Source organism: Pagrus pagrus (genome assembly GCF_965226575.1).
Source record: "Pagrus pagrus genome assembly, chromosome: 13".
In the NCBI taxonomy this organism is placed as follows: domain Eukaryota; kingdom Metazoa; phylum Chordata; class Actinopteri; order Spariformes; family Sparidae; genus Pagrus; species Pagrus pagrus.
The window spans coordinates 9,257,652-9,269,338 of record NC_140197.1 but is presented as its reverse complement, the minus strand read 5'-3'; the positions used below and the strand labels follow the sequence as shown (position 1 = coordinate 9,269,338).

At 42.3% G+C, this 11,687-nt stretch overlaps 1 protein-coding gene across 1 annotated transcript; it reads right to left on the bottom strand.

The window, feature by feature from the left end:
* Positions 1 to 3,453: 3,453 nt before the first annotated feature.
* wbp11 (WW domain binding protein 11) lies at positions 3,454 to 10,512 on the bottom strand. The gene is made up of 12 exons (XM_084372566.1): positions 10,351 to 10,512; positions 9,714 to 9,800; positions 9,555 to 9,586; positions 9,365 to 9,458; positions 8,897 to 9,093; positions 8,665 to 8,798; positions 8,381 to 8,547; positions 8,022 to 8,258; positions 7,605 to 7,730; positions 7,227 to 7,508; positions 6,911 to 7,096; positions 3,454 to 4,658 (listed from the first exon to the last, which is right to left on the bottom strand). The coding sequence occupies exons 2-12, from the start codon at positions 9,775 to 9,777 to the stop codon at positions 3,964 to 3,966; spliced, it is 2,214 nt and encodes a 737-aa protein (XP_084228692.1). The 5' UTR covers positions 9,778 to 9,800; positions 10,351 to 10,512; the 3' UTR covers positions 3,454 to 3,963.
* Between the last annotated feature and the right edge of the window lie 1,175 nt (positions 10,513 to 11,687).

Genomic DNA, 11,687 nt, shown 5'->3' with positions numbered 1-11,687 from the left:
TAACAAGCAATCCAGACGCCTCAGGTCATCTGGGACAGGTTCAAATCAAATCAAATCAAATCAAATTTTATTTGTATAGCCCAAATTCACAAATCACAGTTTGCCTCAGAGGGCTTTACAATCTGTACAGAGACGACACCCTCTGTCCTTCGACCCTCGATTCGAGTGAGGAAAAACTTGACCCAAAAAAAGGCCCTTTTAACAGGGAAAAAAATGCGGAAGAAACCTCAGGGAGAGCCACAGAGGAGGGATCCCTCTCCCAGGACGGACAGACGTGCAATAGATGTCGCATGTACAGAGCAGATCAACGAGATCACAATGTATTCAATTATAAGCGATGGTTGACAGGAGTGAAAGTACATAAAGATGTATTACAGCAATAATAATGAAATGCACATGGAAATGTGATTACTAGTGATAACAGTAGTAGTGATTAATGGTAAGGATAGTATGTAGTAATACATTACAATAATAGTAGTGGAACGTATGTAACAGATGTGACTAATATTAGCGACAGTAGTGGTGGGTGTCAGGCAGGGTCATGGCAGTAGGCGCATCCACGATCCGGCAGAGTCATAGCAGTAGGCGCATCCACGATCAGGCAGGGCCATAGCAGTGGGCGCATCCACGATCAGGCAGGGCCATAGCAGTGGGCGCATCCACGATCCACGACCCGGGCGCGGCCAGGATCCATGGGAGCCTGTAGGACTAGAAAGCACAAGGACTCCGGGGAAGAAGTAAGTCAGTGACATGCAGAGATGGGGCATGTATACAGGCATAATGTATACAGATGGAGAGGAGAGGAGAGGGGAGGAGAGAGAAGCTCAGTGTGTCATTCTCCCCCGGACTAGGCCTATAGCAGCATAACTAAGAGCTGGGCCAGGACAGGCCAGCCCTAACTACAAGCTCTATCGAAGAGGAAGGTCTTAAGTCTACTCTTAAAGGTAGAGAGGGTGTCTGCCTCCCGGACCAAAACAGGAAGATGGTTCCACAGAAGAGGAGCTTGATAGCTGAAGGCTCTGGCTCCCATTCTACTTTTGGAGACTTTAGGAACTACAAGTAATCCTGCGTTCTGGGAGCGTAATGCTCTAGTTGGGTGATAGGGTAGTATGAGCTCCTGGAGATATGATGGTGCCTGACCATTAACAGCTTTGTAAGTTAGGAGAAGGATTTTAAACTCTATTCTTGATTTTACAGGGAGCCAGTGCAGAGAGGCCAATACAGGAGTAATATGATCTCTTTTCTTAGTTCCTGTCAGTACACGTGCTGCAGCATTCTGGACCAGCTGGAGACTCTTTAGAGACTTGTTAGGGCAGCCTGATAATAGAGAATTACAATAGTCCAGCCTGGAAGTAACAAATGCATGGACTAGCTTTTCTGCGTCTTTTTGAGACAGGATGGGCCTGATTTTTGCAATGTTACGTAGATGAAAAAATGCAGACCTTGAAATTTGTTTTATGTGGGAGTTGAAGGACATATCTTGATCAAAGATAACTCCCAGATTCCTGACGGTGGTGCTGGAGGCCAAGTTAATGCCATCCAAACTCGCTATATCATTAGATAATGCATCTCTAAGGTGTTTAGGACCAAGTACTATAACTTCGGTTTTATCTGAGTTTAACAGCAGAAAATTGCAGGTCATCCAGGTCTTAATGTCCTTGAGACATGCATGGAGTTTAGTAAGCTGATTAGTTTCATTTTGCTTTATTGATAGGTATAACTGTGTATCATCTGCATAACAATGAAAGTTTATGGAGTGTTTCCGAATTATATTTCCTAGAGGGAGCATATATAAGGTGAATAGTATGGGTCCAAGCACAGAGCCTTGAGGAACACCATGACTAACCTTGGTATACAGGGATGACTCATCATTAACATGTACAAACTGAAATCGATCCGATAAATAGGACTTAAACCAGTTTAATGCGGGTCCTTTAATGCCAATTAAGTGTTCCAGTCTCTGTAGTAGAATGTGATGATCAATGGTATCAAATGCAGCACTAAGATCTAGTAAGACCAGGACAGAGACAAGTCCTTTGTCAGAAGCGATTAGGAGGTCATTTGTAACTTTCACCAGTGCCGTCTCTGTGCTATGATGTGCTCTAAAACCTGATTGAAAATCCTCATATAAACTAATTTTTTGAAGAAAGTCACATAGCTGGTGGGCGACTGCTTTCTCAAGGATCTTGGAGAGGAAAGGGAGGTTGGATATAGGTCTATAGTTGGCTAAAGCTTCTGGATCAAGATTAGGCTTTTTAAGAAGCGGTCTAATTACAGCTAGTTTAAAGGATTGTGGTACGTATCCTGTTAATAGAGACAGGTTGATCATTTCTAGTAGAGATGTGCTAATTAAAGGTAAAGTTTCTTTCAGCAACCTAGTTGGGATGGGGTCTAGGAGACAAGTTGTTGGTCTAGATGAAGAAACCATCAAAGTTAGTTGGTGGAGGTCGATGGGAGAGAAGCAGTCTAAATATAAGTCAGAATTTACAACTGTTTCTGAGGTTCCTGTGTTTAAAGATACAATAGTGCCAGTTGAGGGCAAGCGATAATGGATTTTGTCTCTAATAGTTAAAATTTTATCATTAAAGAAGCTCATGAAGTCATTACTACTGAGCGTTGTAGGAATACATGGTTCAGTAGAGCTGTGACTTTCTGTCAGCCTGGCTACAGTGCTGAAAAGAAACCTGGTGTTGTTTTTGTTTTCCTCTATTAATGACGAGTAATAGCTTGCTCTGGCATTGCGGAGGGCCTTCCTATATATTTTTAGGCTATCTTTCCAGGCTAAGCGGGATTCTTCCAAATTGGTGGAACGCCATTTCCTTTCCGTTCACTCAGTGTTCCTAAGCAAGGTGAAGTAGCTTTTAGTTTCTATGCTCCTCACAAGTGGAAGAAGCTTTCTGAATACCCGAGGTCTGTTAGCTCATTCAAGTCAGTGCTTAAAACATTACTGTTTACTGCAGCTTTCCAATAATAGTCAGGCATTTTTCTGATTGTCGGAATCAGTGTTTTTGTTTTTTTAATCTGATTTCTAATTAAATTAATAAAAAAATGCTATGTTAGCTCTGATGCAGCCTGCAATCTGCAAAGTAACTAGTAACTAAAGTTATCAAATAAATGTAGTGTAGTAAAAGTGCAATTTTTTTCTCCAAAATGGAGTGAAATTATACAGAAAATGGAAATACTCAAGTACAAATACCTCAAAATTTAACTTAAGTACAGTGCTTGAGTGAATGTACTTAAATTTCATCACTGAATAAATCAAATACCTAACTAATTTTAAATCTCTAACTTTTTATTTGCTTGTTGTTGGTAGTTTTAAACTCTCTTAATTGCAATTGTAATGTCTTTCTCTGTAACATGTAAAGAACTTTGAACTGCCTTGTGCCTGAAAGGTACTATATAAATAAACTTGCCTATATTGTCTCCTTAATCACATCACACTGAAACATGAGGTGAAAACAAGTTCATGACGCGTTTATTATGCTGCAGAAAACACTTTCAGACATGTATTTTGTCGGTGGTTAACGAACATTCTCCACCTCAAATTTTTATGTCGTACACGTTTAGCAGGTCACCAATAAAATAGTCAGTCATAAAATCATACCAAAAAAAAATCACAAATAGCTGGCCAGAGAAAAAAAGACGAACAAAATGAAGACAAAGAGCACTTGGCTTTTTTTCAGTGCAGAGAATAGTGTTCTTTAGCAACCAATCAATTTTTTTCCAATTAGAGAATCAGATTTCTCACGTACATCAAATTCACATTCTCTTCGATACGACAAATAAAAGTCCAGATCAAATGAAGATGAGTTTGATGAGAACGTAGCAGTTTTTCCTTTGTTACTGAAGACAAACTGATTTTGCTGACAGCCTTGAAGACAGCTACCTCTATAACTCTGCACAAAAAAAACACAAAACAAATACACTCCTGTTGTTCAGCGTGCCCCACTGCCCCCTCGAGTCTCAGAGTAGTCCCTCCATCTCCCTCATAAAGGCTTCATACACCTGGTCCTTAGTCTTCATGTTGGACTGAGACACGGCACCCATCTGGACTGGGTTGACCAATCCCATTTGAGCAGCTACGGCCTGCTGTTTCTGCCCCTGTCCACCTCCCATACCTTCATCACCCCTCCTTCCTCCAACACCACCCACTCCTTTCTCCAGAGGGCCAGGTGCTGCCCCGGGCATTGCTCCGCTCTTGTCTCTACGCACCCTCAGTGCTGTGGGCACAAAGCGGGTGACCTCCGCCTTCGGATTGATAATCTGAGGTTTGGCAGAGATGGTGGCCCCACCAGAACTGGCACCTGCTGCCAGGCCGCCTCCAGCTGCTGCGACAGAGGTGATGTTTGCTCGCTTTTCGATGGTAGCTGTGTGGTGATGGCCTGGTGGGTTGTTGCCAGCATTTGGGCCTGTGGCGGCGGCAGCTGTCCCTGGAGGAGGTGGCATCTGCATGACACCAGGTCTCATGGGCATGGGCATGGCCGGAGGAGGCATGTTGCCCTGTGGACCATCTTGGTTGGATCCTGCGCCTTTTTGTCGCTGGACGATGTTGGGAGGAGCACTGAGCACATTGGAGTTGAGAGGTGGAGGAAAGAGGGAGAGTGGTGGGGCGAGTGGACGCGGGGGCCCTCCGGCTCTTGGGGGAGGAGGTGGGATACCTGTGGAAAGACACGAGACGGAAGCATATTGATGAGAAATTTATGAGACATTCATCTTTGTGCTCCATAGATTTGAAATATACAGTAGGTTTACACACACGTATATTTAATGATGTGTACGGCCTTGTCAGCACATTTGTAAAACATAGCTTTTTCTATGCATTTTACCCTTTCAAAGACACGTTAACAGTGTTTTTAAGTCACTGAAAATGGGCATTAGGAAAACTCCTCACAGGGTGAAGACATTCAGAAACGATTTTCAGCAGTTACGTTTGGATGGTGGAAAAGACTTTTTGGAAACGATTACGCAGACTTCTTCTTATCATTTTATGTAGCATCACTGGCAAAAGTGAAATAGGTGAAATAGTATTGGTCTATATTAGGGGTGTCCCGATCCGATATTGATATCGGATATCGGTCCGATATCAGCCAAAAAACGAGTATCGGATTATATCGGACTGCATCTAAAATCTCTGATATAAGGGCTCCGATACAAGCAGTCCGTTCCGCTCCAGCACTTCTATCCAGCAGCACTTGTTGTGATCACTTGGGCTCTGCGTGTTGGATGCATGCAGAGCCCACGTGATCACAACAACAGCGTGTGTGTGCTACTGCTAATAAAGTAGCAAGGAGAAGTGATGTCGGCCGTGTGGCAGTATTTTTCCATAAAGTCGGAAAAAGACGTTGTAGCTGAGTGCAAAACTTGTCATGCACAAGTTTCCCGTGGTGGTACAGAGCCGGGGAAGTTTAATACGACCAACCTCATCGCGCATTTGAAGCAGCATCACAAAACACAGCATGAGGATTTTCGCAAGACCACCGAGGCTAAGAAACAACAAACCTCTGGCTCCCTCAAACAACCAACGCTGACCGAAACATTTGCAAAGCGTGACAAACTCCCACGGGACGGCAAAAAGGCATTGGCTATAACAGAAAAGATAGCCCAATTTATTGTGCTCGATGACCGGCCCCTGTCGGTGGTGAGTAATGTCCGGTTTAATATTTGTTTTCTGCTCTTGTTATTAGAGTGATATATTTATTTTTTTTACACTCTATTTTTTTTAGTGAAGACTAAAAGCAATGACCACATTGTTTTGGGCACAGTCAGTGAAATTTGAGCTGTGGACTCTTAACTTTGAGCAGTTGGACAGTGGACAATATTGTGTTGTTGTTGTTTGTTTTTTTGTCCCCACCCTCAGTTGTTCCCACCATATACTGACAGTAAAAAATAACTGAAGTGAACTTGAATTGTTTGCACTTTAAAAGTATAATTTGTTTTTATTGGATTTATTGAGGTTATTTTTCAGGGTCTTCTAATTTATTTTTTATTTATTTTATTTAATTGTAGAATATTCTTATATTGAAGGTTAAAATGTATGTAACCCATTGGTTAATAATAAATGGGTCAGTTTTTCTAACCCTGTTGCTGACTATTGTTCTCTCTTTGAGTAATATCACTTGATCAAGCCCTTTCTAACATTCCACACTACTAAATAAGTAATAAAAGTATGTATGATTCGTGCTGATATCGGATCGGATTGATATCGGTATTGGCCAATACTCAAGGCTGCAATATCGGTATCGTATCGGAAGTGAAAAAGTTGTATCGGGACATCCCTAGTCTATATTTGAGTTTGTACATTGATGGAATGGATGTTATATTGTCTTCATTTAGAAAGACACTGTTGGACATTGAAAACACAATGATAGAAAACACAAAAATGGACAAAAGGACAAAAATGGCTGCAGACAATGTTTTACTAAAAACAGCATTATTGAGGAGGATTCTGTGAAACACAGTCACGTTTCTCCACCTCATCATTTTTGTCCTGATTTGAGGAAAAATTACCTGTTGCCTAGGTACCAGCCCTGGTACCATTAATATGTACTACAGAAACTAAATGTAAAAGTAAGTAAAGAGTAAGTAAAAGTAGAAATTTTAGTATTTTCTGCAAGCGACCACCCACCGAGCATACAATCTACTGCTCCCTGTTTACACCAGCATGTGCATGCCCAGTGTACATGAATGGTCATGTGATATGTGTTTTCAGGTGTGTCAGTATAGATAGAGATTATTTCTGATATGGTGTGAAAACACACGCCTAGACAGAGATCGTTTTTCTACTTTAAGGCATTTCATATTTGCTCTGCATGTGCTCATGCATGGACAAGAATATAAGCAGTTTAAAACTAACACAGTCTACGTTCTGATTTTATGTGCTACATATATGTGGATAGACACGTATGCCTACCTGGTGGTGCTGGGGGTGGTAGTCTGGGAGGGGGTCCTCGTGGTGGGGGGCCTGGTGGGAGGCCTGGAGGAGGGCCTGGTGGAGGACCTGGGGGTCGACCCGGTGGAGGTCCAGGAGGCAGAAGACGAGGCATTGGACCCCTCATGCCTCCAGGCATACCAGGAGGCCTCAAGAATGGAGGAGCACCTGAACATAAAATAATATAACGTCTAAATGATGCATAGTGTCATATGAATAATGAACACATCCAGTAAACAACACATCCAGCGATTTATTCTAGTATCAAGATTTGGAGCATACTATTTCATTAACTAACCTGGTGGTGGGCCGGGAGGTGGGCCTGAGGGTGGTCCAGGAGGCCTCATTGGAGGAGCTGGGGGTGGACCCAGAGGTGGAGGCCCAGCCATTGGTGGGCCTTGCAAGTGTGGAGGTCCTTGCTGTCCCACTGGCCCGGCAGGGGGTGGCATACGCTGATTTGGTATAAGGTGGGGCTGGTTGTCCCCCGGTGGCCCCCTGTCCTCGATGTCTGAGTTGTCTGATTCATCTGTGTATTCCTCCTCTACCTCTTCTTCTTCCTCCTCTTCAGGAACAGACTGACCTGTAAATTAAAAAAACAGACCATGTCATCAGAAATAGAAATTAAGGTGTACTAGCTTAATAAGTATGTAGCAAAGACACTCGTGTACTACAGTACCTGCCATCCTTAACATCATGGCCTGCAGGGGGGTAATGGCCTTGGTCCTCTTAACCAGCCTCTTTTTCTTGCGCTTTCCTTCACGCGGTGCCTCTGGAGTCATGTCGGCGAAACGTACACTGCGACCTAAAGACGTTACACATTATGAAACAGTCATCAAAAGAACATATTGGTGTAAGAACATATATTTTAATGTGTATACATTTTCATTGTGCATCTTAGAGTGCCGCCAAATATCTCATGTATCAACTTCGATGCTTTTTCCCAAAAAGCACAATTCTCTGTAATAACCCAAAAACACTTTTAAAATACCTAAACATGTAACGTTTATGTAAATAAAATCAAGAAGATCAGAAACCAATAGTACATCAATTTAATACAATTTAAAAAAATTTGCTTAGGCACTGAAACACTCACCTGCATGCCTGTCACTTCTGTCTCTATCCTCATCTCTGTCCCTCTCGTCATCCTGCCTGTCAACACTCATTCTCTGGTCACCATCTATGCCTTCATCTCTCTCTTCTTCACTGTCCTCCTCAGAGTCGCTTTCGTCGTCGTCCACATCATCCCGATCTCTGTCACTATCACTGCCGCTGTCCCGATCTCTTCCCAAGTCCATGGCGGTTTCCTTTTCCAGACCAGGAATGGAAGGCTCTGTTCAGGGAAAAACAAGTCAGGGTAACAAGCAGAAAGGTGAGCAGCAATGCAATCCTGAAATCAAGGTCCTACTATCATTATATGGAAAATCAGCATTCAGGGAACCATTTGTGCATCACCTGCATCTGTGCCGTAAGCTCGTCGAGAAGGAATGCCATATAGTGCCAGGACCTGTGGAGGTGGGGGTCCAGGTGGGGGCCCAGGAGGCTTCTTCCCTGGAGGTAAACGTGGCACACCTGGCACTGTTGCCAAAACCGGTCCAGAGGATGCTGACAGAGGTCCTTTACTGAGCGATACATAAGAACAGAATTACCTCCGAGGCAAAGTGATTCTCAGCAGCATCATTTATTGAGTTTACCTGCTGAAACATTGAACACAGGACATTTGACAGGATAATACATACCCAAATGAGGTGCTCTTCTTTAGTATGGAGGGAGGCTGAGCCCCTGGTAGTGGGATGTCTTGGATGTGGATGTTGGAGGGGGCGTGAGGCATATCTGGTAAAGGGATACTGTCAACCTCCACTGACTCTGCATTCTGAAAAAGAAGACATAACAGACATGAAAGTAAATCATGAAATACATGAAATATAAAGACATACATATGCATCCAAACCAATATACACACAAACACACCTTGACTGAGTCAAAATAGAGAGCCAGCTGCCCTCGTTTGGTCTCATAGTCCAATTCCAGTTTACGTAGCTCCTTGTAGGTGTCGGGGTTCTCTCTCTCGTACAGACGAACGATGCGCTCAAACGTCTCACGTAGCTTCTTCCTCTTGTCCCGCAACACTTTCTCATTCAGCAGGGGCTGCTGGACTGGGTTAAACTCTGTTGAGGGTGTTACAGAAAAGCTTTAGTTTGAAATTTAAAAAATGAAAAAATGAAATTTAGAAAATGATTTTAAAAAATTGCAAGTGATGATTAAAATAGCTCCAAATGCCTTAAATGTTGAGAAAATATTAACCTCATTCAAACATAAGAACTTTATCTAATTTTGCAGTAGCATAACTAAAGAAAAGTAAAGACGTGTACAGCCACAGACCTATTTTTAACTGCACAAAAGCATTTCAAAAGTAGTATAGGCACTCAGCCCCCTCACCCATCTCATCCAGCTTCTCCATGTCTCTGATGATCTGTCTGGGGTCCTTCATCTTCAGCACCGCCGCCCTCACCATCATTCTCTGCTTCTTGTTCTAGCAGAAGTATTGACAAAGGAAAGTGTGCTTAACAAAATAAAATTACTGCTGTATTGAAGAAGATGAAGCACAGTGTTACAAGACCATTAGTACCTTTTTTAACTCCCTTTTCCTGGCCTCCTTTCCTGCGGGGAAGGAAGAAAACAATAACATATTGGTTATCATTGTGATAACAGTAGATTGCTACTACTTAGTGCTCTCCAGCAGGTGGGTGTCACAGGACCCAGCAGCTTGGTTGTGGTCTATACTTACTGGCCTGGTCGGTGGGGTTCATAAACTTCCCACTCTTGGTGGAGGAGGTCGAACGTCGCCCCATTGTGCTGGTGCTTCTCCTTCACCCTGGAGAGTATTAAAATCCCACAAATGATGACAAGTTAAATAAAACCATCCATGCAAAGTTTCACCATATATTTTCAAATCACAATCAGTTCTACGGTAGCTTGAGAGAAGAGCCCGTCCAATTTATTTAAATACACTAGTGATAACAATAGTCGTTAATGGTTGAAAGATAAAATAGACAGCTGTGGCAGGCATAAGACGATTTAGATGAACAAACAGTGCATGGCTCGTTGAGTATGACGGCTAGCAGTAACTAACGTACTATTAGCTAACAAGTTAGCATAATGTTGACAATCAACGCAAAACAAAATAACAAGTTATACCAATGAAACATCGCTTTGTGTTAGATACACCGTAACCCAAAGCGGAAAATATTTAAGGTGGCCCGAAAAAACAATAAAGACGGTATGATTCCACGTGATACATGTCTAAATCCCATGCAGTCATGCAGCATTTTATTTGAAAGTTAGCTAGCAGGCTAGTTAGCACTTGTAGCTAGGGCCGCGTTAGCATCTGCGTTAGCAGCGCAGCAGGTAAAACTAGAAAGTACCTTTTATTCAAGTAAAACTAGCAGAGCGGACACCCTACAGTCGCACCTCTGGTACCAAAACAGAAGGAAAACGTGTAGTTTATACTCTGAGAGACAAATCAATCCAGGTCTGAATGAACGATTGCATTAGCCGGTCGCCATGTTTACTGCCGCGAGCGACCAAAGCGGATGTGGCTCATTTGACGTCATCAAAAGAAGCCAGGCCACTGGCTAGTGAGTTTTAACTTTTTTAGAGAGCACAAATAAAAACAATATTAGTATTTCCAGTCTTCACTGATTGTGTGTATATAACTGATACTGTGTAATATGTTGTATTTATGATAATTATATTGCTAACTTGATACTCGCAAGGTGCTTCTGCCCTCTAGGGGTCAAATTTGGAAACTACAATCGCACTTCACGACCTCCCACACGGAAAAGTACAAACTGTGAAAACAAACAATCAGTTCAAATCAGACCTACTACCTTTCATGAACACTGATGAAATATGGCTGACCTGAGGGACACTCAGTGATTTCAGTCACAGCACAAGTAGGATTACAATAATCATTTTAAGGAATCAAAGCAAATAACGTTTAGAAACCTTTGAAAACAACTTCATCCTTCAACTAAAAGAGGCTCTATGTAACCATTTTACATGTAGGCTATTAATCACTTTTTAAACTAAATTTTTCCAGACTTAATAGAAGAATTGTGTGACATCAGGTGCAGAGATTTGAAGTTAGGTTTTGCTATTGTGTGTGTGTGTGGCTCCATTAATAAAATACACACAGATGACTTTTTGCGCTCTCTGTGATGTTACTGAAATAATGTTCATAAAAGCTGAGAGTTGACGAACCTCAGATATAGATTAAGTAAAGTAAATAAAAGAGTCTGAAATGTTGTTGCTGTGTCAAAATAAAAGCCTTCATATGTAGTCCTCTCAGAAGGAGCTGTTTCTATAAGGACTGAAACCAAACTTCTATCAGACAATATGAGAGAGGACACAGTCACAACTGGACATTTCTATCAGATCATCATTCAAAAACAAAGCCTGAAACCATCAACACAAGACATTTTACCCATTTCACTCGTCAATTTCTGTAAAGTTTTTGGTTCAACTGAAGATTTTTTCACTCCGGATAACAACGAATGACCAACTGAGACTGACAACCGGCACACAACCGACTTCCAACATGGAAAATGTGAGACTTGAACACTTTGAAAGTCTCCACCTACAGATTCTGGATGACCACTAAGGCCTCTACCTCCACCTTCATCCTTGGCTGAAAATCAGCACTCCTGCCTCCATCAGTAGATGTGTGCTGACAAACACAAGCCTCCACCTAAAGCCTCTG